The 25470-nt window shown below is 51.6% G+C and overlaps 1 protein-coding gene across 2 annotated transcripts; it reads left to right on the top strand.

The window, feature by feature from the left end:
- Positions 1 to 745: 745 nt before the first annotated feature.
- Positions 746 to 25101, top strand: PIPOX (pipecolic acid and sarcosine oxidase). 2 transcript variants are annotated; one of them, XM_078595258.1, is made up of 9 exons: positions 746 to 933; positions 1818 to 1944; positions 6203 to 6351; positions 9154 to 9382; positions 16644 to 16841; positions 18505 to 18654; positions 21207 to 21362; positions 22329 to 22404; positions 23539 to 24513. In XM_078595258.1, exons 2-9 carry the CDS (start codon positions 1831 to 1833, stop codon positions 23613 to 23615), a joined length of 1149 nt encoding a protein of 382 aa, XP_078451384.1. In that variant the 5' UTR covers positions 746 to 933; positions 1818 to 1830; the 3' UTR covers positions 23616 to 24513. The 2 variants fall into 2 exon arrangements, with proteins under 2 accessions (XP_078451384.1, XP_078451383.1); XM_078595257.1 differs by lacking the exon at positions 23539 to 24513 and adding an exon at positions 24537 to 25101 and having other exon boundaries at positions 756 to 933.
- The last annotated feature ends 369 nt before the right edge of the window (positions 25102 to 25470 follow it).

Here is a 25470-nt window from a genome sequence, read left to right on the forward strand (position 1 = left end):
ACACACCACACCGGGTGCTCATTTGAGGCAGAGTCAACCGGTGTTGGCCGTGAGCGGGAATCGAACTCGGGTGGCCTGGGCTTAGCAGCGCAGCGCGCAAACCGCTGCGCTCCCGCCCCTCCAAGACTCAAAGACTCAAAGACCCCCGCTCCCGGATAGCCTTGCGAGACTGTAAGGGCAAGTTCACTTTCCCTGGCCGCTCCCCACACGTACATACTTACGACACACACACATCATGCATGCCAGAGAGCAAAAACATGTTTTCCAACCCTCTCGGTCCTCAGGGGGTTGGCGAGGCGGGGCGTGTGTGCGTGTGTGCTGGTACGCGCGGAGCGGTGGTGCAGTGGTTAGCGCGCTACGCTTCGAACCCGGCCACCCGAGTTCGATTCCCGCTCACGGGCACCAACGCCAAGCGATGATAATTATCTGAACCGGTCGTGGGCCTCCCCTAGGTTGACTCGGCCTCAATACGATTACTTGCTGCAATGTGAACATCGCCACTGGGGAGACAAAGGCGGCCGGGGCGTGGTGCCGGCCACCCCCCCCCCCCCCTTCGTGTGCCACAGTGCCGGCCTTCATCGGTGCAACTCGCGAACGGCACTTGCCCCAAAAGTATGTCAAGGCTACACGGGGAGTGGGGGGTGTGGGGGACCTTTGTTTTTGCTGTACGTGTACCCGTGGGGTGCTGTGCAGGGGTTGCGCTGTGGCTGTCCTCTAGCAAATGCATCTCGTCGGGCCACGCTCCCACACGGTTACTGTATCCTCGTACGTGCGTGGACTTTATAACTCGGGGTGTAAAAGGTTACAAGAGGCGGTTCACGCGCGTGAACACACGAGCACGCGCGCGCGCGCGCAGTCACTCCGACCCGGCAGGCGGAACCCCCCCCAGGCACCACCGACTCGAGACTTTGAGGCTATTCTGCAGGGGACCGGGTTCGTGGTCTTGGCGACTTAGTTTCGTCTAGCAGCTATATTTTATTTAGATATATATATAGAATAAATACATCGCGCGCACACGCGAAGCCACAACAATAACGCACGCAGGCAAGAAACGCAGTACGGTGAAAACAATCGTCGTTCGCCACGAAGTGTCGCTTGTGCCAGGCTAGGTGCACCTCGGGTAACACAGCCACCACCACACACTAGCAAACGCACGCATTGAATAGGCGCACGTTATAACGCACACGGCACACGGCGACGCATACGAACACCAGGCGCGCATGAACGGCACCACCAACCGACTGTGCTCAATCAGTAAGGGATGCACACTCACGACTCATTCACACTCGCGACTCATGCACACTCGCGACACGCTCACAACACGTTCGCACTCACAACACATGCACACACACACCCGTACACACAATATAACTCATTCGCACACGATGACACACACACACACACCCGTACACACAATATAACTCATTCGCACAATAATTCGCACACGCAAGAACGCACACAACAAATTATCTCGCTGCCGTTACAACACTCACTCTGAAGAACAGGCAAAGGCAGTGTTAGCGAGCACCTGTCAAGGTACACGTTCTAAAGAAATCAGCAGTTCTAAAGAAATCAGTTGCCCATCTATTTTGAGGCTGAGTCGACCTAGGAGAGGCCCAGAACCGGTTCAAATATTCGTCACCGATGTTGACCGTGCGCGGGAATCGAACTCGAATCGCCGCTACACGACCCCGCTCCCTTCAAAGACAAGCCAGAGGACACGCTGACTTACACAGACACGATAACCCACACAGGTACACAACAACAACTCAAATCATCTCTCTCTCTCTCTGCCTGTCGCTCAACACTGCGTGCAGATCCGAGCGGACGATGTCTCTGGAGGAGTTCGACTACATCGTGGTGGGAGCGGGAGTGCAGGGCTCCTTCACGGCCTACCACCTCCTTGACAGCCGTCCCGGCTCCAAGGTTCTGCTCCTTGACCAGGTGAGATGAGATCGACTGCCCTCTCCCACCCCGAGTCCACTACGTCGGAGTGGTGCTTGATGGTGCAAAGCCCCCTTGAAATTCCTAAATAGTTATTCTTTCAAGCGGACAAAACACCACCTTCACACATCTCTCCCTCCGCGTAGACGTAATGTGTGTACATTTGTACACATACCCATCAGTCACACGACCTTCCTTCTGGTAGTGCACAATTTCTTACTTTTAAAATACGATTTCTTCCATAACATTGGGTTTTTATTTCAAGATGTTTTCATCCCCCAATTAATGATGAGCTGTGTTTATTATACCACGTGGGAGGAGGAAACCGGAGCTCCCGGAGAAAACCCATGCCCTGCGCGAGGGGGAAACACTCAATCCCCGTACAGATGTAAACAGATGGCGATAAGCCCACTCGCCGTCCTGCCTTGTCCCAGCCCGTCAGGATTTGGCATCTTCTCATCGCCCATATTCGTGCGATCCACGAACCCTCGCTGCCTCCACAGGCGTGCCTCACCACCATTTAGCCAGTAGCGCATCTAAGCGTAATGCCATCAAAACACAAGTAATAAAAACCATGCGTAGGCATGGATTATTGTATCTCTTTCTAACATGCGTTTGTCCTCGGAGGTATTGTAAGTGGTAGTGGTATGGAAACGGACGGGCAGCTGTCAAGAGATAAAATCTATCACACCGCTGGAAGATGAAAAGCAGCGACTGGCTGTCAAAACCAAACCGTGGCACACATCGGGCAACAGTGGCCAATGCTTCGCTCATTCGCTGGCGACATTCCGGACAATGGCACCATTGCTCCCGTGGCTCTCAACTGGCCAGCCAACGTCGCTCAGTACCCTGCCGTACGAAGAAGAGCAAATAAATTAAGCAAGGGGGTCCTTCATTTGGCTGCCAGGCTGGCTTGGAGTAGGGGATTATTGGCTTAAGTCACTGCCACTAGAGTATAGCGTCCATTATTCTACCCCACACTATATTCTTACACACCACCGAGGATAAATCAGGGCGAAATGGATGTGACGTTGCCAAAGCAATTCCTAGGAATAGCGTTCCGGATTCTTCCGCTTTTGTTCCGGCTGAAATGGAGACACTTGAGTTAGTTAAATATATGATTGGCGCCATAGGAATTTCCACCGTCAGCTCACGGGGCTGTAAAGCAGGAGATGAGCATTGCCTTGGCGTTCATTTGGGCAGGAAATAACGTTGGCTTTCGAGTTACGCACACGTATTACTTTCTTTCACCAAATTATCCGTAGGCCTAATTAAGCGAGAACGCAACGACGCAGGGTGAAGTACAATCGGCGCTGATCTCGTGCAGAAACATCGTGCAACGATATGAACAACACGCCGCGAGCATAGGCCTAGCTAGGGGGGGGGGGCAGGGGGGTACATATGTCTCCGGGCGCCAAGGTAAAGGGGTGCCAAAATGAGGCTTACAACGTTACATTATAACTTATTGCGGCGGGCGCGGCAGCCTGAAACTACTGCACAAATCTACACCTCAACCTAAAAGTTTATATATCCCGCCACACACAGCCTACATGTCATGTAATTACATTTTGGTATGTGATTAAACGGGGGGTGGGGGGGGGGCGCCAATTTTATAGTTCGTCCCCGGGCGCAAAATATCCTAGCTACGCCACTGGCCGCGAGTGAGTGGGGCAAATCAATGCCCTTTCGTTTAACGTGTAAACTAGCCTCACATCTCGTTAATAATTCGCACATGGATTCACAGCTGCAGTCGTTCCAGTGGAAGCTGAGCTAGGGGTTGTTAGAGTATGGGTGGCTGGGTCGGGGGGTTTTGGGGTTGGGTATTTAACGTGGGAGTCTTTAGCGCCACGGTGGCGGGCGAGATGTTAACTACCTCGCCTGGTATACATGGAGGTTGTGGGTTCGAACCCGACCCTGACGCCTGCTGCTGTATATTTGGAGTACGCATGCTCTCCCTGTGGTCGCATGGATTTTTCTCTAAGTCCTCACGGTTTTCTCTCCACATTTAGAAACATGTGTTTCGAGTATTTGGCTGCTATAAATGCCCACGTGATGAGCCACTTCGTTGAGCTATCATTGGTGGCCAGGTCTCTTCTGAAAAAGTGCAATATAGCTCAGTGGACCTTACTTAGTAAAATAAAAGTTTTTACTTAATTCTAGATTTGAAGCTTTCGTGACTGCAAGGAATCATATTCTTAGGTTTTTTCGGTAAAGTCACGTAGGTAAAACATCAAAATTAATAAAAATAAAATAAAAAATCACGACGTTTCGGAGGCAACATTATTTTATTTTTATTAATTTTGATGTTTTACCTACGTGACTTTACCGAAAAAACCTAAGAATACGTTTTTACTTAGTTTTTTTTTATGTGGGGCGTTGTAGGTTCAGTCCGTGTGGGTTTCCTCCTACATGTAAACAATCATGAATTGGCCGACACCACCTTCATATATCGAGGACCGCAGAGCTTGCGCGATTGTTGGCATCTGCTCATCGCGTGGTCTGTGGTGGTTCCTCCTCGAGCCTCCGAGTTGGTCTCTATGAGAGCGAGCGAACGCTGTGTGGCGCGTTACACGTTGAAATAGATTATTGGCACAGACGCAGGGTGATAGATTATTATTAGCACAGAATCTTGAGTCTATATTTGTGCGGAGCTCTGAGGGGTGGGTCACTTTCACAGGAAGCCAAGCAGTCTTGAATAGAAATGGTTTAACACAACTCAGCAAAATGGTTAAACGACTCCTGCAAAACGTTCATACTTGGTGAGGCTTTGCTGGGTAAATATGCCTGTGAAATGCCACAGTTTAACACTTCCCCAAATAATACAATTGTTATCCACATGTTATCTGTATTTTCTCATTTCACTCGGACTATTCCCGCAGGCTGCCTCAGTGATGAACACTCGTGCCTCGCCACGAGAAGGTCCTGGGTTCGATTCCCCACTCGGGATCCTTTCTGTGTGAAGTGTTGTATGTTCTCCCTCTGTTGTTTATGGTTATAATATGGGTCCTTTGGTTACCTCCCACAGCTAGAAACACATGTATCCTAACCTGTTTTGGTGAAACATTCCAATGCTAAACGTTAGCCATAGGCTACTGGACAGATTCCCTCCTGAAACAGTGTTGAGACTCAGTGAGGCTTTCCTGGGTAAACAAATATTTACAAAAAAACTGAATAAAAACAATTGTCAGCTCTAAACTCAAAACACAGTAATAATAGAATTAGAAAAGAGCGTATTCATTTCTAAAATCACGTGAGCTTTAATGTAGAAAAAAACGTGTGGCCACGGTTTGTTTGACCTAGGTCAAAGGTCATAGGTTTTACAGAGCTGATCATTAATACCATAGGTGCCTGGTTCCTTCCAGTAAGAATGAGCCCTGCCTGAGTCCCGGCTCTGAACCACTTACAATGGCTCAGGTGCCATGAGCAGCAAACAGACTGACAGAAAAATAAATTACGTTTTTTTTCATATTGAAGATGATATTTGTTCCTTTCAGATGGCCCCACTTCAATGTGTACAGTGTCCTTGGTCACATACTCCTTTGGCTTATTGAGATGTTCTATATATGTTGCAAATATGGTATACACATCTGTAACAATTACAATAGTGAACATAATTTATAGTTGTCAATCCACTGGTAGATGACGGCCTTTCCATGCCATGTCAGTCATATGGAGATTGTTTGACCATACTTCACCACGCTGTTAAGTTCGGATATCAATCAACACTGATTTAGTCTTAGCCAGGAATCGAATTCAGGTGGCTGGGTTAATTGCGCAGTGCGCAAGCCACTGCGCCACCACTTCATGTCTGTGGTTTATGGTATGAAATGTATTATGCGCCGCTGCGGTGTGGTGTTGGTAATAACACGAGACATGGCACAGACCACAGCCTATTCAATTGGGTGAAAATAAATATAAATACATTTCTAGAGGTGGCCGGGTGGCTCTGGAGGTCAGCGCTGAGTTGGCCCCGCCGAGATACTTGGGTTCGATTTCAGGCAGTCGCCTGGGATGAAATGACTGTAACGTCTCAAGTGTAAATGTCTTTGGCCAGTTACCAATGACGACACGACAAAGGAATCACGAATTTGGTGTTGCACTTAACGTGGCTAAATCCCGGCTCGGAGAATGAAACATATCTGTTTGACTGTCGTGCAAAGACTCGCCAATAACGAATGATCTCTTTCTCTGCAATCCCTCTCCATCCCCGCCGTAATGCCACCCAACCCTCTCTCTCTCTCTCTCTGCTCCGCCGCAGTTTCCATTGCCCCATTCCCGCGGAAGCTCCCACGGGCAGTCGCGCATCACGCGCCGCGCCTACCCCGAGCTGCACTACGCGCTCATGATGACCGACTGCTTCAAGGCGTGGGAGAGGCTCGGGAGAGAGACCGGCTCCACCCTCTACACGTGAGAGCGACGCGACAGGCGGCGACGACGTTGGCATGGACCCTGATAGTGGTTTGCCGCACGCTTAGAAATGCCTCGTGCAATTTTTCGTTTTTTAACTGAGGCACGAAAGGGAGCCACCCACGGTGGCGGTGTAACGGTTAGCAGCGTGCTGGACTCACCGGTTCCATTCGATCTCACGTTGCTCCAGTTCACGTAATTTTGCATAAATTCCAGCTGTGAGATTGAAAAGGATTCAGTTTGTCGTGCGATGAGTAATGATTGCTCTGTGTCGGGTCACGTGTGAGAGTGAAGCGCCTCCGAGTGTGGGTAAGAGACGTCGCTTGAACGGAGCTCAGAAGTAGTTCCGTCAAATCTGCTTCCACGGGCCATTCTTTGACACACCGTGGCGACACACCGCCATGCGAGAATTCCGAACGGACCCTCCGTCTCGTGACACGACGCACCGACAGCTCGATAAGCGCACTGTGTGATAGCTCTTGAGAAACAGGCAGTTAAAAAAAAATTCCAAGAAAAATTACACGGACATTTATGGATGATTACACCGATTTATGCCACCTGGTAGCACTGCAGACCGTCATCATCCAATCAGTGTGAGGTGTCGTGGGGGAATTGAGAGGCGAGCAGATGATACCGCTGATTGAACACAGGCAAGCTTACCCGCGTGAGGGAACCGGGCACGTATAAAAGCCAGCCACCTCGAGAGAACACCTAATTTAATTCACGGAATTTGTCTGAAATTGAAAGTGCACTCGGTGTGGCATACAAATGACCCCGTGGTGAAGCCGCCTGGCCTTGCAAAGAGACATGTCGGGTTACGTTGCGTAACTCCGGGCAAAGGGTGAACACTGCCCGCAGTGCTCACACTGGGTATTTTATGAGTGCAAAGAAAAAGACAAAGATCCCCCCGTGTAGCATACACAGGCTGTTGTGACAACTGCTATTAGCGAGAATTTATGAGGGCCGGCACGGCGCTAGAAATGGGTGGTGCGGTGAACACCACGCCTGGCCGTCTTTGCCTCCCCAGTGCCGATGTTTACACACCACAACTATAGGCACACATTTTTCTATCCAGAGTTAGCCTAGGAGAGGCCCAGGACCGGTTCAGACACCACTCGTCACTGCTGTTCGCCATTTCTGTGGAATAGAACTCTGGCCGCTGGGTTACCATTGCGCAGTGCGCCACCCACTCCATCGGTATGATGGGTTACACGCGCACACTTTCAAGGTGCCTCAAGGGCTCAGAGGGCACCAGTTATTACGAGTAAGGTTGTATACCCAGGAAAGCCTCGCCGAGTCTCGTGGCTCTTTCAGGAGGTGCTCGCTTGTTTTTTTTGCAGTAGGGGGCGATATTTTCAATGCGATAATTCCAATTGAGTAATTTTCCAATCGAGTGGTAACCACGTGTGCTGAGGCAGGGTCTCATCACACGTGGTGTGTTTCAAGATCTCTCGCGGCCTACGTGAACGGGAGGCACCAGGCATAATGTCCCAAGGTCAATTGCTTCTTGTGTTGATATGAACCTTGAAGCGCCTTCATAATTGTCATTATCAGCAGGCATGGTCTAGCCATCGCCGGATGAAGACCTCTGCTATCCCTAAAGATAATACGAATCAGCAACCCATGCCAGTGCCTACACACGAGCCAATTTCGTCACTCCATCTCCGCAATTAATGTCCTCTCAGGCGCGTTCCCTCCCCTCGGCCATGGTGGGGTGGGCAATAATTAGAATTCTTTGTTGTCCCTTCAGAGCCTTAATCGAGTCTTTAGACTGTTTCAGGAGAGATGCGTGGGTAACACTTTTCCCCAAATTGCTCGAGGCAGTTTTGCGTGCGGGATAATACCACAACCACAGCGCCCATAGGTAAAACGCAAGAATTAACGCATCCGAGAGTGAACTAACTATAAAAATACACACACAGATCAGCCTAACGGCAACCTACTTTCTGTACTACCTCCAGCAGGCATCCACGTCGCATGCAGAGCTGGCTGCCGTGTCCCACCCCCCGCGTCGCAGTTAATGCTTCGACTCTGTCCATCCTTCTGTTTGTGGCACAGTCCAGAACGCTGTTCCAGGAATTATTTTGTCCACGCCACATCCATCTCGCCTTATTTTGTCCTCGTGATACTGCGATGGTGTGTGCGGTGGTGTGCAAGAGGGCACAGTAGCACGGGGTGCGATCAGGTAGGATTGTTGTGGATAGGCCCGGTGGCGGTGACGCTAGCTTGCGGAGGTGACGGTCGGTGGATCACACAAATGTCGTGAAACTCCCATCCCATGGGCGTCAAGGTCGCCATACCCTGGCTTGCCTGTTTACCTACATTTGCACGGGCATAGAGCGTTTCCCCCTCGTACACGTGAGTTTTTCTCGTTACTCTAGTTTCTTTCCACATGTATGATCACTCAATCACGGAGTTAGTCAAACATCCTAATATCGGACCAAAGCTTGGGCAATTTTTGGTGCCGGTTGTGGCTGCCTTCCTGCTTGTCTGTGCCTCTGAACCTGAGGAAACTGTGCAGTGTACAGGCTGACTATATAAATATTTTCAACTACAATTTGCAACAGCCTCGTTTATTTATGCGAACACAACTCCATCGGCCAGTTGACCTTCATTTCCAGATCCTCTTCGCGACATCGCACCGCCAGAGCATTCACAATAATAGGGGGGTGGGTGGTGGGGGATACAGAACACAACGCAGAGCAGTACACATCCACAGCATTCCTGGCAGGCCAGTAGAGCAACAGCTCAGCATGCGGGCTACACCGTGAAATTTACGCAACCCCCTATGTGACTGGACAGGCGCACCGGACTGCTGATGTTGGGCCCTCGCGGGCACCCGGAGCTTGAGGCCACGAGACGGGCGCTGGAGCACGTGGGCGCGCGGCACGAGTGCCTGGAGGGCGAGGAGCTGGCAGCTCGCTACCCGGGCCTCGCGTTCCCTCCCAGCGCGGAAGGCGCTCCCACCGCCGCCATCCTGGAGCCGGACGGAGGGGTGCTCCACGCCCAGCGAGCGATGTCCGCCCTATGGGTGAGTTTGCGGGGAGGCGGAGGGGAAGGGTTTGCCCGCGCGTCGCAGCACTGGCTTAAATGGATCGACTGCTCCCAAGCGTGTTCCACCACACCTCGTCGAAAGCATCCCACTGTCTTCTGTGTGGCATTCTAGTCAAGGGGACCCCCCGGTGGCAGCTATCTCTGTGCGTGTGGCAGAGGTGATGGATAATTGTTTCGAAGTGCTATGCCTCGTGTGGCTACGTGGTGGCCAGCAGAGGGCAGCACAACACGATCCATTGTTACACTGTACTTCTATGGCCCAAGACTTTACCAAAGGGCACTGACCAGCATGGCAAAGCATGGTTAAACAACCATCATGACCCACAGGGACGGCATGGCGAGATCCTCGTCAAGCAGTGGATAGAAAATGTCTGGGCAAGTAAAAGTGTCATCTATTGGAATATCTAGTCTGAATAGTTGTTTTAAGGCTTGTCCTGCTACATTGGGAATGTTTGAGGTGTTTGGTGTAGGAGGCCACTCGAGTAGGCGCCGCACTCATGAGGGATGACACTCACAGATGAGTTAATGAACCCACTTGCTCTACTGCCATCTTTTGACCACCCCCCCCCCCCCCGGGAGACGAGCAGGTTTGGGAGTTTTCTTTTTCTAAATCTCTTCTTGCGATCCACCAACCCTTGCCTCGGGAGCGTGGGATTACAGGTGGCTAGCATGCCCCGCTAACCACCGTTATGTAACAAACGAAACACGAAATTTAACATATGGCTTTGTTGTTAGATGGCAACAATAAAATAAACAATGTTTCCTCGGAGTTACTGACAATTTAAGTTAATTCCAAGGGCGTAGTATTGCTTGAAAACGCATTACAGCACTGACTTAATTAAAACAAGAAATTCTGCTGAATATTCATTACTTTAATTGCGTTAGAATAATTTACGACTCGGCGATGTTTCAGTGTGAAAACTTCCAAAGTACTGAGCTCACTCATTGCACTGGACTGCCCAGCTACTAGACCTCTTAATTGATTCGCTCGTTCATTAATGTCGGTTGCCAGCTTCCCAGCAGTTTGGCCCCATCAGCTCATTCCAGATTGTCTGTGCGAATCGCCCTTACCTCACCCGATTCTCTCAGATCTTGGAAGCTACGTAGGTTTTTTGCCTGGTTAGTACTTCGATGGTAGACTGCCTGCGAATACCAAGGTGTTGTGGGCTGAGTATGCAAGGTGACCAGCAGTACAAAAATTGGACTCTTGAATCTGTTTTGGAGATCATGGCCAAATATCTCAACACAAGGACCACATAGCTTGGGCAATTGTCGGCGCCGATTCCGGCTGCCCTCCCGCTTTGTCTACGGTTACTTGAGCCTGTGTGCGCGTTAAAACATTCCAAATCGTTATGGGATGAAATTTGCATGATTTTACGCCTGCTTTGTGAAACTAAATTAGTATTATCACACTGCGTGCCACTCATTGGTCGTCTTTGGTTCTGCAAGTGAGTTGCAGTGGGATGGATCCAATACCCGGCCAGACCTTGGCCCAGGCAACAACATCAGCAGCAGCTAAAACTGCGCAATTCTTTTTTAATTAGGTAAGGTCCACTTAGCTGCCACGTAGTTCTTTTGCCGAAGCGACATGGCCACAAATGATCGCTCAACGAAGTGGCTTATCACGTGGAAATGTGTAGCAGCCAAACACTATAAACGCATGTCTATTCTAAATGTGGAGGGAAAAACCGGAGGACCCGGAGAAAAATACACGCGACCACGGGGATAGAGGCAAGCAAACTCTAAATATACAGCAGCAGGCGTGAGGGTCAGGATCAAGCTCACGACCTCCTTGCATACCCGGCGAGGTAGTTAGCATCTCGCCACCATGGAGCCCGAGCTGTTGTTCTCTGCCGATGGCCGATGCAGCTGCTGCTATGAAATGGCAGCCGCCCCCCCCCCCCCAGCAGAGGCTCCTGTGGGCAAATTGCCCTCCGCCTTGATGCCCGTCCCGTCCATTCACCACGCGTTTGCGCCACGCATTCATCGTCCATGGCAGCCCCCCGCCGTCTGGAATGCAGCCATCATCGCCCCCCCCCAACCACCTCTTATCGCCCCGGCTTCGAGCGACACTGAGCTTGGCTCTGCGCCTTGGAGTCACGGTCAGTATGTCCGTCAAAATATTCCTCGTTATGAAATCCATTAGTTTTGCTATTGTGCGAAAAGAGGGTGGGGGGTAAAACTATTTTCCGTGTTATTTTGTTGACTGTAACGGCCAAGACATTCCCTGCCTTGGCCGTCATTCCATCGTTAGTCTCGGCCAGCAGCCATCGCCCCTGCTAGCTCTGACTCACCCTGCCCAAGCCCCACATATTCATTAATAGTTAAAATTAAATCTCTAAAGTGCCGTGTACGTTCTCTAAAACCTACGCTTTCCTTTTCTTGTCTCTTTTCGTAATGTAATTCGCAGCGTGCGTCTCCGAAGCCCTCTCCAGCCACAGTGAAGAGCCAAACTAATTTTACAACGATAAATAAATATGAAAGGACACGTGCGAGTGCGAAACTCACTTTCGTAGGCAAACGTTATTGGAGAAGGAGAAAAAAAACGTAAGTATGTTGAACGAGCACAGCAAGGAGCTAACGAGCGTCCCTGCCAGGCCGTGGCGATCCTTCGCTCCTCTTGCGCTACTCACGACTCGCGACGCTGGGGTCAGGGATGAGGTTTTAAAATCCAAAGGAAGAACCGTCATCGCCGCATTGGTTTTTGCGGTTGTGCCGTACGGCTCTCCGATGCGTTTTAAAGGCTGAACCGCCGCGCTATTCTGCCCGACGAACGAACGTTTCGCTCCACGTGCCTGGAAGCTTCTTTGCCAACTGAACAGCTCCCGAGTTTGGTCTGCTCCACACAGGCTTCGATGATCTGCCAAGAAAACTATGGCCGGCTCCCTCCATCGACCGCTTGGGCTACTGCGAGCACCTCTCCCACGAGTGGGTAAATTACAGACGGCCCCACAGTGCAGCGACCGTGGCCACCCGAATCAAACGATGGACCAATTTGCGAACTGCATCGTTATACGAGGCCCGCTCTCTGGCGGACTGGACCAGCGTCGGTCACGTTACTCCCTAAGCTAATCCTGTCACGTGCATCACAAGCATGAAACCTGGACGTGTAATTTACACGTACTTGCCACGCGCTAAGAAACTCCCGGCACGTGGATCTGAAACGTCGGACACGAATTCCGAAAAACCAAACAAAAAACAGGGTACAAACCCGAAAACACACCAGAGAGCCCCCGTTACCCCAACCTCCGCTCCTCGAGCGCCACGCTACAAAGATGCGTGAAAAAATTGCATGTATGGATGATGAGAGAGGATGCATTGGAGTCTTTCTTTTTGAAATGTAGGTAATGACTTGAGATGCTTGTTGTCTGGGCAGTGTCCCAGGATCGCGCACACACACGCGGAGAGACAGAGAGAATCGGTGAGGAGGTTTGGCGGTCAGTGGCAGATCAACAACAACGCTGCAGAGCGCTTGGGTTTGATGTCTGGATTTTCGCCATCGGAGCTTCAGCATATTAATTCACGGCCTAAAGAAAAGCACACGTGGCCCAAACATTCACAAATATTCGTGGATGATGATGTCACGTTCAGTCTGCTCTCCGATAACGCGGCGGTCGTTGCATTCCTGAAGAACACTGCGTTATGCAATCATCGCGTTATAATAAGCGTTTTTTCAATGGTAGTTAAGGGGGTAGTAGGTTTCGAAAACACCAACATAACTGACATTTTTAAAAATTTGTTAAATTATTGTCGATTTTTAAGTGTTATTTTATAATAACTATGTCTTAGTTTGATAATAGAATTAAATAATTTATTTTAAAAAATTTAATACAAAAATGTACGTCACAGCACTAGTCGCTAAGCGATAGAAAACCTGGCCGTGGATTAGGGTGAAGAGGGAAAACGATGAAGGGTGTGAAGTGACTCGCTTCACACTTTTTAACGATCACATTTTTTCATAAAAAAAACTTTAACCACAAGAAATATTTAAGAAATGCGAATAAACTTAGATAAAAAAAATCTACACTTACCACAAGAAGACAAGATGGCCGCTTGGGAGGAGTGGTGGAGCGGGAGATGGAGTCATTGTGAAGATGAAGGAGAGGGTTGAGATGACTCAACCATTGGTAGATCATCTGTTGATTTAAAAGATGGGAGCGATTCAACCTCTGCTAGGTCATCTGATGATTCCGATAATTCAACCATCACTGCGTCATTTGGCGACTCGGGTGATTGACCCGTTTTTTTTGGAGCTCGTGGTCGAAAAAACGTTGAACCGGCCGACGAGGTGCCTTTGGATGTTGACGGCGCTGGTTCTTCAGAGTTTTTGGGTCCATCTGGAACCAAAAATGTATCAATCTTCCGCCGTTTGGCGGCTTTTCTTTCTTCATCGAGTAGCTCAACGTATGGGGCCAGCTGAGCCTTTATTGCTCGGAGGATTTTTGCACTGCGCTCCGCATTGCAGTCATTGTCCTCCAACTTTTGCATGCCCCGTTCAAAGTCTCGCAAAGCTGACGATAGAATAGCTGCAGTTAGTTCACGGGGTGGCGCTTCTTCAGGATCACCATCGTCATCTTCCTCCTCAATTGCCGCAACCACCTCAGCAGTGAGTTTTTGCAATTCCTCCGTCGAAAGTTCCTCCCTATGGGACTCCTCGGCACCCTCCTCTTCTACTTTCTCGAATCCTGCTCGGCTTGCTAGCGCCACACACTGTCTTTGGATCTTCTTCAGTTGTTCCTGCTGCGCCTCGAAGGCCCGAAAGTCACGGACGACGTGAGGCAGGAGCTTACGCCAGACGCCGTTAAAGCACGGTTGCGTGACGTCTGCCCAGGCCTCTACGATGATGTCAATTGCCTGCTTAATGTTAAACGACCTCCAAAAGTCACCGACGCTTGGCTTATTCTCTCCATCCGTAGCCTCAATCAGCATGGCAAAGGTGCGCCTCCGATAGTAGGCCTTGAATGCAGCAATAACTCCTTGGTCCATTGGTTGCAACAGTGAGGTTGCATGAGGTGGCAAGAACACAACTTTTATCTGCTCCGATAAATCAACAATACAGGGTGGATGGCTCGGCGCATTGTCTACGACTAACAATATTTTGAAGTCCTGATTTTTTCTCTTGCAGTACCTTTGCAGCTCATCCTGCAATGTTTCCAACACATAGTCCGTGAAAATTTGGTCAGTCATCCAACCCCTTTTGCTCGATCGGAAATGTACCCCAAGGTCAGCCCTTACGAAGCCTTTGAGTGCACGCGGGTTAGCCGAGTGGTGTACCACAACAGGTTTGAGCCGATAGCCGCCACTCGCGTTAGCTCCCAACATCACCGTGAGTCTGTCCTTCGCTGCCCTCAAGCCTGGAGCTGTTGCCTCCTCCTTGGAGGCGTGGGTCCTGGAAGGCATCCTCTTCCAACATAAGCTCGTCTCATCGATGTTAAAAATGCGATCGGGACTGTAGCCACCTTCATCAATAACTCGTTTCAGGGCGTCCGGGAAGCTCGCAGCAACGGCTGTATCTGCACTTGCTGCTTCGCCAGTCAATTTCGCATTGTGCAAGTCGAAGCGCTTCTTGAAGCCCGCAAACCACCCGCTGCTTGCGTTAAATGGTTGGACGTTGTCTGGCTTACACTTTTTCTTGAGGTCTTCATAGATTGAAAGGGCTTTTTGTTTTATCGTCAAGAAGCTGGCGCCCGATCGTCTCTTTGTTTGACTCTCTATCCATAAACTAAGAAGCCTTTCAGTCTCTTCGACGATCTTGGGCCTTGCCCTGATGCTCCGACTTGCACTTATGTGTGTTGCAGAAACACAACTTTCCTTAATTTTTTCTGCATTGCTACGAATAGTGCGCAACGTGGATTCGGTGAGTCCCGTTGTGCGAATAATGTCATGTGTTCTTTCGTTTCGTTCGTACCGCTTTATCACATCGAGTTTTTGTTCAAGAGTTATGGCTTTTCTTTTCTTCACTTCACTTACACTAGCACCACTAGCAGAACGCTTCATACCCTTGCCACTCATTGTAATTTAAATCAACAAAGTTGTATGCAAAGCGAGACGAATTATATTTGGTAAAGCACAGTCCGCGATAACAAGTGAGATGCGTACGCAGGCTGAACAAAGACTGAGCCACGTGGGTAGAATCTAGAAGCATCTAGAAGCATCCAGCAGCATCCCGCCTCGTGCGATGCTACGCCGAGGCAGCTGTACGACCGCTTATTCATACTCGCGCGCGACGTAGCTTCGTTCACTAAATCGCGTTATATCCGATTCGCATCCGCGTTATAAAAAAAACACGTTTCCTAATAGATTCATCGCGCTATGAAAACACGCAGTGTTATAGCAGAACGGACTGTACTTAGAAAAAACAAATTATAATCCGTTCATATTATTTTCGTTTGCATTTCCCACCCACAATTTTATCCCAATTGTTTCGACAAATAATCTGTACTCTTTGGTTCTTTCGGTAAAGTCACGTAGCATTGCATCACCCCATGTTAGAGAGCAGCCAACGGAAGAATATATCACAGAACCACTACTGAATCCTCTCCCAAGTGAACTATGAGCTACACACTAGTGTGCAGAAACTACCCAAGAGGCTCTACAGCATGAGTTTAACAGGCCCAACGCTGCTAATGAGATCCAGACAAATGTAAAACCCATTCAGTTTGCCTGCTTCCAACCAATGCTGCCATGTGCCATGGAAATATGTCTGAAATATATATAGTATGCGGAGGAAGACTGGTTTTTTTTGGTGTGTTTTGTTTTTAATGTGATTTCACGCAGTTTTACCAGCATACATTTAGAATAATGCAGTCGTTTGCAATTTGCTCAGGTCAAACACTGTGTGTGTGCGTGTGAAAGCGTCTGCACGTCAACCCGGTGCTTGAAATTCAGAGCGTAAGCATTCATAATTTACACCCTTCTTCCTAACCTACATACAGCAGATTATTCGCGAGCGTGCTGCTAAAAAAAACCACGCAAATTGACGACAAAAAAATTAAAATTTCAGGATTAAAACGCGCGGCGTTATATTACGCTCCACAAAATAACATCACGCGCCCACCAAAATGCAAAAAAAGCCACCCAACAACAACAACCGTGCAAATTTAATCTCGTTCAGAGAGCACGACGGCCGAGTAAACAACAACAACAACGCATTTCCTCCTCCTCATCCTCCTGCTCCTCTCCACGGCTTCCCCTTCCCTTCTTTCCCGTTGTGCCTCTGCGATTTCGACGCTGCGCAGAAGAGAATCGAGGAGAATGGCGGACGGATCATCGACGGGCTCAGGGTGACGGCGGTCTCGCCGGGCCGCGGCGGCGCCGTAACCGTGGCAACCGAGGAGGGGCGGGGCCCGCGGTTTGCGGCGGGAGCCGTGGTGCTCGCGGTGGGGGCCTGGGCAGGCGCGCTGCTCTCTTCGCTGGGGCTCCGGCTGCCGCTGCAGGTACCGCCCACCGCCGCGATCGCCCCGCCCACCGCCGCGATCGCCCCGCCCACCGCCGCGATCGCCCCGCCCACCATCGCGATCGCCCCGCCCACCGCTGCGATCGCCCCGCCCACCGCCGCGATCGCCCCGCCCACCGTCGCGATCGCCCCGCCCACCGCCGCGATCGCCCCGCCCCCTTTGCCACTCCCTCCCACCGTTCGTTCATTCATTCAAACGTTTCGTTTAGTTAATAAATGTATTTATTTGTTCGTACGGTGGTTGTTTGTTCAATCATGAATTTGCAGTTTTGTTTTTCGTTCGCCATCAATTCGTTCATTCACTACATTTCGTTTATTTTTTGGCTCATGTGTTCACTCATTCATTTGGTCGTTCCTTCATTAATTTGTCCTTCCATTCAATCGTTCTCCCCTGCCTTAGCAATGTGGAATTCCCAGCGCTCACTCAGTTCCCTATTCCTTCGTGAATGTATTCTCTAGTTCATTCTCCTCTGCCATGGGAATGTCGAATTTCCACCAATGGCCCATCGCTGTAAATGGGGGCCCCATGCTTTCATTGTTTGAGTGAGAAACCACCTTGAATTCTTCGGCGTATGTTTACTCGTGACCCTAAACATATTTCCGCACCCCGGCATACCACATCCAGTATACATATTTGCCCTGCTTGTGGCTGCTAGTCACGTGGCTCTTCCAGTCTACCGGCGACCTGGAACATATTCAGTTATTTTATACTCCTCCGCCCTCGTTGTACAGCTTTGTTCTCAACTTTAGCCAAATTGTAACATTAGCATATAATTCACATTAATTTGCACACACTGTAAATAATTAATGGTCACAAATGCTGCAGTGAAGGTGAGTATGAGAATCACTTCGGATGTCTGGTCAGTGGCGAGTATCGAGTGGTGAGCGCCTGGTGAGTGATGCGTGTGTTGGGGCCGTGGTGAATGCCGGGTGAGTGGTGAGTATGCAGTGAGGGTCTGGCGAGTGGTGAGTGGTGTCAGGTGAGTGGTGAGTGTGCAGTGAGTGTGGGGTGAGTGTGTGGTGAGGGGTGGTGCCTGTTGGGGAGCGGTAGTGTAGCGGTTAGTGCGCTGCGCTATGAACCTGGCGACCCGGGTTCGATTCTCGCTCACGGCTAACACCAGTGACGATCATCTGAACCGGTCCTGAGCCTCCCCTAGGTCGACTCAGCCTTAAATGAATACCTGGTGCAGTGTGTAAACATCGCCACTAGGGAGACAAAGGCGGTCGGGCGTGGTTCTGGCCACCCACCCCCTCGTGTTCTGTTCCGGCCTTCATAGGTGCTCGCTAACAGCACTTGCCCCTACAGTCTGTTAAGGCTATATGGGGGATATTTGTCTTTGGTGCGTGGTGAGTGTGTGGTGAGTGTGTGGTGAGTGGGGCCAGGTGAGTGGTGCCAGGTGAGTGGGGCCAGGTGAGTGGTGAGTGTGAGGTGAGTGGTGCCAGGTGAGTGGTGAGTGGTGCCAGGTGAGTGGTGAGTGGTGCCAGGTGAGTGGTGCCAGGTGAGTGGTGAGTGGTGGTGTCAGGTGAGTGGTGAGTGAGCGGTGAGTGTCTGGCGAGTGGTGAGTGCCAGGTGAGTGGTGAGTGAGTGGTGAGTGTGCGGCGAGTGTTGTCCTGGCTGCACGCCGACCCCGCTGTGCGTGCAGCCGCTGCGCATCAACGTGTGCTACTGGGAGGAGAAGGAGCCGGGCTCCTACAGCGGCGCCTCGGGCTTCCCGTGCGTGCTGGACGCCGCCTCTGGCCTTCCGCACCACGTCTACTCTCTCCCCAGCCACGAGTACCCGGGCCTGCTCAAGGTGGAGAGGGGGGCCCTCTTGTTCGTCGTCTTCGTTTTAGGGGCCGTACATACATAAATGACGTCACGCACCTGGGGGGGGGGGGGGGGGGGTGCAGAGGTCGCAACCGGGTACCCGATACCCGTACCCTACCCGATACCCGGCTACCCGTACCCGGCCGGGTACGGGTAGCCGTTTGCGACCCTGGTGCGGCCGGATACAGGTGAGGAATCAAAACCCGTTTGCGACCTCTGGGGGGGGGGGGGGGGGGGGTCAGACATTTGTGACGATGTGTGACGAGAGGGGGGGGGGGGCGTTTAGAAATGTGACGTCACATCAAAATGCGCAACTTTTAATGAATATAGACAACGCGTTCTACTTAATTAAATAAACGTTTTAATGAATGTTTTCTCCTATAACATCAGAGCGCAGCGGCACATTAAATACGCACTACAATAACAATAGTTTAAAGCGATTTTAAGCATGTTTTATTTGGAGGGGGGCAGAGCGTTGTGACGTCATATCTGAGGGGGGGGGGGTCTGACTTTTTGTGACGTCGTGTGACGAGGGGGGGGGGGTCAAAAATCGTCCAAAATCGCGTGACGTCATTTATGGGCGGCCCCTTATCGCGACCGTGCCGGTTGGCCGACTGCGCCGTGAGAAGGAAATATGTTCAAGGGGCAGTGGGTAATGTCCCCTATATGGACCCGTGGTCCGTAAAAGTAAAAGTGATTTATTGCACGAATAACGCAAACTAATTGCTCGTGTCATTGTGGAGCGCGCAGGTGATACGATTAATAAAAGGCAAGCAGACAATGCGTCTCATTCCGTCGACCCCGTCACTCCACGTAAACAAATTAAAGTAATTTTTTGTTGTTACACATCCCATCGGCCCCACGGCCTTCTGGGGAGGGCAGCATTTCAGCCGCGTTGATTCGGCACCAGCAGCACTCTTGACCGGTTTCGACCCGCAGTGTCTCCAGATGTCGTAGCATTCAGATGTCGTAGCTGTCTGGCAGTTAGACGCGGTTGGCTACGTACGGTGCGAAAGAAGTTCAACATACGTACATACAGACCCCTCCCCCCAGCCCCTCTTTCAGATACGGGTTCTGGTTCGACACAATTTTATAATCCGTAGCACAAAATAACAACACTGCACCCTCCTCCGGCAGTTCACCAGCATTGCCTCTGCCGATGTTGGTTCTTGGCCACCCGCCCCCTTCACCAACCCACACTGACCAGCACGGTGAAGTATGGTTAAACAAACGCGTGACTTACATGGGATGGGGGAGGGCCTTCATCCATTAGGGCAATTGACAAGGAGCTGTAATTGTTTGTTTGTCGATGCCGCGACGTGAAATGGGTTCGCATGACCTCTGAAGCCACTAGAGGCCGCTATACTCTGGCTGATTAAAATCGAAGGCCACGTGGTTTGTCGGAGTGACTAAATCGCCGCCGCACAATCCTCCATGGGATTTGGTGATCCGGCAACATCCCCCTCCCCCCGCGCTCCCCTCTGCTCGTGGGCTCCATCTCGGACCCCCACCCTCCCCCCGTTTCTCCGTGCCCCCCACTCCCATTCGCTCGCGCCTTCATCCCAAAAGACATCGCCATAGCAACGCCTGCTCTAATTTAACGCCTCCTGAACCGGTTGGATAGAATTGTCAAAACGCATTTTAGTTTCAGCGCTTGTGCTGGCGGGGTTAGTTGCGTGGTTATGCAACGGCTGTTTTGGTAGAGGCGATGGGGGGGGGACCACCCAGAAATTTTGCTGCAGTAATTTGAGTTTGATAGGACTGCACGAGTCAGTTTAGCGGGCAGTGCAAACTCCCTTCATTATCTTCTTGATTCTTTCGGTAAAGTCACGTAGAAAGGAAATAATAAAAATAAAACATAATAAAATGCAATTCTCACGACGTTTCGGCCATAACGCAAGCAGCCGTCCTCAGGTGAAGAACAGGTCTGTCGGAAAGACAGCGTCTGAATGAACACCACCAAGCTTGGCAGCGTATATTTAAGCTGGGTTATGGGAGGAAGGGCGCCTTGACAAAGGAATTTGCCTTCATTATCATCATCAGCCACCAACGCTCGCTGCCGCCTCCACAGCGCTGGATTACAAGCAGAAGCCACGTGCAGCATTAGCCAATCACCGACCGGCTAAAACGTCGACCTTGTCGAACTTCAAGCAAGTTCACGCTGCAGGGTTGCTGGGGCTGACGACGATGACCGCCACGTGAACTCCGGTCATCCTCGCAGCGGCTTTTGGCTGGCCATCGAACAAAGACGGTCACCGCATTGCACGCGTTCAGATGCGCTTCTACGGCCGTCTGGAAGGCTCTTGCGATATAAGGAATCAACTGCAGCGATGCACTTAAATCTATACTGATAACTCATTTATTTAGAACAGTTTTTCGTATTTAGTTTGTTGTCCTTCCCCAGCACCGCTGATGAGCACGGTTGGCTATGTACGGTGCGACAGAAGTTGAACATCATGACGGCGATGAAGACGACGACGACGACGACGACAATGATGCTGGGAGTGACGGTTTTTCCCCGGGTGTGTCACCACGCAGGTGTGCTACCACTACGGCACGCCGGTGAACCCCGACGCGCGCGACCTGGGGGCCGAGGGCGACAAGAGCGACGTGGAGGCGCTCCGCGCGTACGTGTCGCGCCGATTCCCCGGCCTCGTGCCCACGCCGGCCGTGGTGGAGACGTGCATGTACACGGTGAGCACCGCACCTCGCGCGGACACGTACGCACAGAGACACAGATCCTCCGTATCGCCGTCAACAGACTGTTGGGGCAGTTGCTGTTCGCGAGCGCCTATGAAGGCTGGAACAGCACACGAGGGGGTGGGTGGCCAGCACTGTTTACACACTGCACCAGGTACTCATTTGAGGCTGAGTCGTCCTAGGGGAGACCCAGGACCGGTCAAGATAATCTTCACTGGTGTTGGCCGTGAGCGGGAATCGAACTCGGTCGCCGGGTTCGTAGCGCAGCGCGCTAACCGCTACGCTACCGTTCCCCACACGTGTACACCACACACACACAAAGACAAATATCCCCCATATAGCCTTTCACATACTATTGGGGCAAGTGCTCTTCGCGAGCACCTTTTAAGACTGGCAAAGCACACGACAAGCCAGCACCATGCCCGGCCGCCTTTGTCTCCCGAGTGGCGATGTTTACTACACATTGTGTCAGGTACTCATTTGAGGCTAAGTCGACCGTGGGGAGGTCCAAGAGGACCGTTGGAGGATATTCCTCGCCCGATGTTGGCTGTGAGCGGGAATCGAAGTCGGGTCGCCGGCTTTGCGTGCTCGCAGCCCGGCGAATGCCAACGTTGATTCGCAGCGGCAGTGGCCACCTCCGTCATCTCAGATCTCATTTCCTTTTGCAACCCCCCCCCCCACCCACGACCAACTACGCACATCAAACTCTTCCCGATAGGTTTCCAGCTGCGTGCCGCAAATTACCCCCCCCCCTCCCTACAACATAATAAATAAAAAAAGATCAAACATTAACCCTTAACCGCGAGCGACTAAGCGGATAGGTCACACACTTCATGGCGAAGGCGGTCGCCTCTGTTGTTGTTGTTGTTATTGCGTCGGTGAGGGGGGGGGAGACGATAACGTTTGTAAACGACGTGACGATGGCGGCCCCTGTCTTGTCATTGCATCGTGCGTCCCCAGAACACCCCCGACGAGAACTTCATCCTGGACCGCCACCCTGTGCACAGGAACATCGTCATCGGCGCCGGGTTTTCAGGTACCAATTGTTCATTCTGACGACGGTTGGGTTCGAATATGGTGGCAGTGGTGACACCCCCACCCCCCCGCCCGGTGCGATTCCTGACCACTGCGAAATGATCCGTGGCGAGTAGATGTCCGAACCCCCCCCCTACCCCTTCCATCGCCTCTCTTCACCAACCCGCCTCTGACCAGCGTGGCGGTGAAGTATGGTCAACGCAACCTCCACAACCAAAATTGTTATTTTTTTTGGCGTAGGCCTTCATCCCGCAGTGGATTGCCAAGGGGTAGCGAATGATTATTTAAAATTCGGGGAGAACATATTGAAATGTCACGATTCAGGGTTGCAATTTGGCCCAAGAACTGATTCTTTTTTTTACATTGCGGTAAATGTAGCGGCCTCTAGTGGTTGCAGGGGGGGGGGGTAATGTGCACCTATTACATACAACATAAAGATGGTCATAATTTACAGCCCTTTGATCATCGAGTGCTGGATAAAGGGCTCGCTCACGCCGTGTCAGTCATGGGGATATGTCTGACCGTACTTCACCACGCTGGTCAACGCAGGTTGGTGAAGGATGGGGGTTGGCTTGCCTAGCCGATCTTAGCAGCGGCCAGAAATCAAACTCGGGTCGCTGGATTCACAGCGCGGCGTGCTAACCACTGCGCCGCCGCTCCAACACGGCACCGTCTCTTGCATACGTGGGGGGGGGAGGGGTGCAACTGTTTTGTCCCACAGTAACCCGCTTGCTGTACTGCCATATCTTGGGCAACCAACTCCCAAGTCCACTTGCTAACTTTGGGAGGGTCAGTTTTTTTATCCTGCGCTCTCTGTATCCGCGTCTCGCGAATTCAAAGGGGACAAAAAGAACAACAAAAACAAAGTAGGAAGATAAATATCACTCAATGTTTTTCAAACGCATTTGGAAAATCAATGGTCATGGACCCGCCGCTGCTGCAGTCCGGCCCGCAGAGAGAGGGGGCGGCGTAACACAGCGGTGCGACACGAACCCGTCGACCCCTCCACTCCCCCCACTACCCCCAACCCCGCCGCCCCAATTTGGATTCCCGGCCACGGTTCTCATCGGTGGCGGGCGATCTCTAATCCCGGTCGTGGTCACGGCTCCCGCCCCCCAACCCTTCGCCAACCCAGCAGGGCGAAGTACGGCGTGGAGAGGCTCGTATCCACACAACGGGGCCGACACGGTGACCGAAAGTTATCGGCGATGATGAGAACGCAACGTAAGCCGGGGTGAACACGCGGCAGAAAAATGCGCCGTCGACCTACGGTAGAGACAGAAGCGCCCGCACCGATACGTCGCGGGCAGGGCCGCGCAGGGATCAGAGCCAGACATCTGACAGGCAATTTTGTTTTTGGAGACGAGAAACTGTGAGGTTGTCGGATGTATGGTCGGACTGCCAGACAGCTCGGCGCCCATTCTTCTTGAGGCCACCAACCTAAAAAAAATCCGTTTCGCTCCAACTCTCAGTTTTTTTCTCTCAAAAGGGTGGCAGGCAGCTGACAGAAGAGGCACAATTGTAGTTTGGAGACTGTTTGTTTGGAAAGCTGTCAACCTCTCGTGGTGACGACACCGGGGTTGAGCGTGACGACGACTACGATTCACTCGCTCCGCTCTCGCTCGTTTCTCGAAACGGACGCGCCCGTCACCCTTCAGCCACGTGGCTGATCTTGACCACCTGACCTACGGTGCAGAAAACACGTCCGGCGTGGCTCGGGAGAAGCGCAGTTTTTTTTGCTGGAGACATTGAGTGCGCGTTATAAAGTGTAGACTCTGCACCGCTGCTGTTGGGGCAAGTGCTTTTAAGCGAGCACCGATGAAGGCCGGCACGGCACACGATTGGCTGGGTGGCTAACACCACACCCGGCCACCTTTGCCTCCCCAGTGCTGATGTTTAAACACCATCACTCATTTAAGGTTTGGTCCACCTTGGGGGAGGAGGCCACGGACCGGTTTGAATATTCGTCCCTGACGATGGCTGGGAGCGGAAATCGATGCGCGTCGTCGGGTTCGTAGCCCAGCGTGCTAACCGCTGCGCCACCACTCCCCGCCGACGTGCATCCACCGGCCACTGCTGCTGGTACCAGGACCCCCTTGCCAACCACGCACCCTCTCCCCGCTCACTCTGCAGGCCACGGCTTCAAGCTGGCGCCTGTCGTGGGCAAGCTGCTCGCCGAGATGGCCACGGGAGACATGCCCTCGTTTGACCTTTCACCTTTCGCCATCGCCCGTTTCCACGCCAAGCCGAAATCTTCGCTGTGAGCCGGAGGTCGCGGCGCGGTGGGGGGGGGGGGAAGGGCCCTATCGATTTCGAAGGCCCCCTCTCACGCCTCCCAGTCCCCGCAATCCTCTTAAAAACGCCGACTCTGGACGAGAACATCTCTGGAGTGTGTGGAGGGGGCTCGATACAAACCCCCGACGATTGACCAGTTTGGCACGCGGCGCGAGACGGTAATTGTTCAATTTGAGCGCCCACGTGGAAAATATTTTCTTATTTAGGAATTAATTACGAAGTCATATCCAATCCAATTAACGGCTGTGATGTGAGAGTAAATTTGTTTTTGTGCCCCGTGATGATTTACGGTTCAATTTTGTGGAAATTATTTTTTGCGATGGCGCCCAAGGGGGGGGGGGGCGGAATGAACACAAAGCGACAAATGTGATGATGTGAAGTTGAATAAACAGGCAATGATTTGTGCGCGCCTAAAGATAACGTTTTCTTTCAAATAGAACGTGCAATGCTTTCCATGTAACCATACCCAGCTCCAGGCCGTGTGCGTGTCATCACATCGGAGGTAACAATCCTAACCACTCTCTTGTTATTTTTTTTTACATAAAACCTCAGAGGCCAAGCAGGACAGGGATTGATGATTGGATGGGTGGCCACCGTGCGTATAAAAACAGCTGTTGTCATAGGCATTGTGGGTAGCGGATTGCAAGCAATGGCAATCTCTTGACGTCATTGTTCTGTACTCTTTACCACCTTTACCCGTACGGACTAGCGTGGCGAAGCATGACCACGCGTACCCTCAGCTGTGTGCGCGGTGGCGCGGGAGAGGTCGTCT

The sequence above is a fragment of the Lampetra planeri genome, chromosome 6 (genome assembly GCF_965212315.1).
Source record: "Lampetra planeri chromosome 6, kcLamPlan1.2.h2, whole genome shotgun sequence".
NCBI classification, from domain to species: Eukaryota; Metazoa; Chordata; class Hyperoartia; order Petromyzontiformes; family Petromyzontidae; genus Lampetra; species Lampetra planeri.

Excerpts from the sequence above, each read along its gene's own strand:
- PIPOX (XM_078595257.1), top strand. The coding sequence starts at position 1,831 with ATGTCTCTGGAGGAGTTCGACTACATCGTGGTGGGAGCGGGAGTGCAG. Across the intron at positions 6,352-9,153 it reads ACCGGCTCCACCCTCTACAC|GCGCACCGGACTGCTGATGT; the intron begins GTGAGAGCGACG and ends GTGACTGGACAG. Across the intron at positions 22,405-24,536 it reads CATCGGCGCCGGGTTTTCAG|GCCACGGCTTCAAGCTGGCG; the intron begins GTACCAATTGTT and ends CTCACTCTGCAG.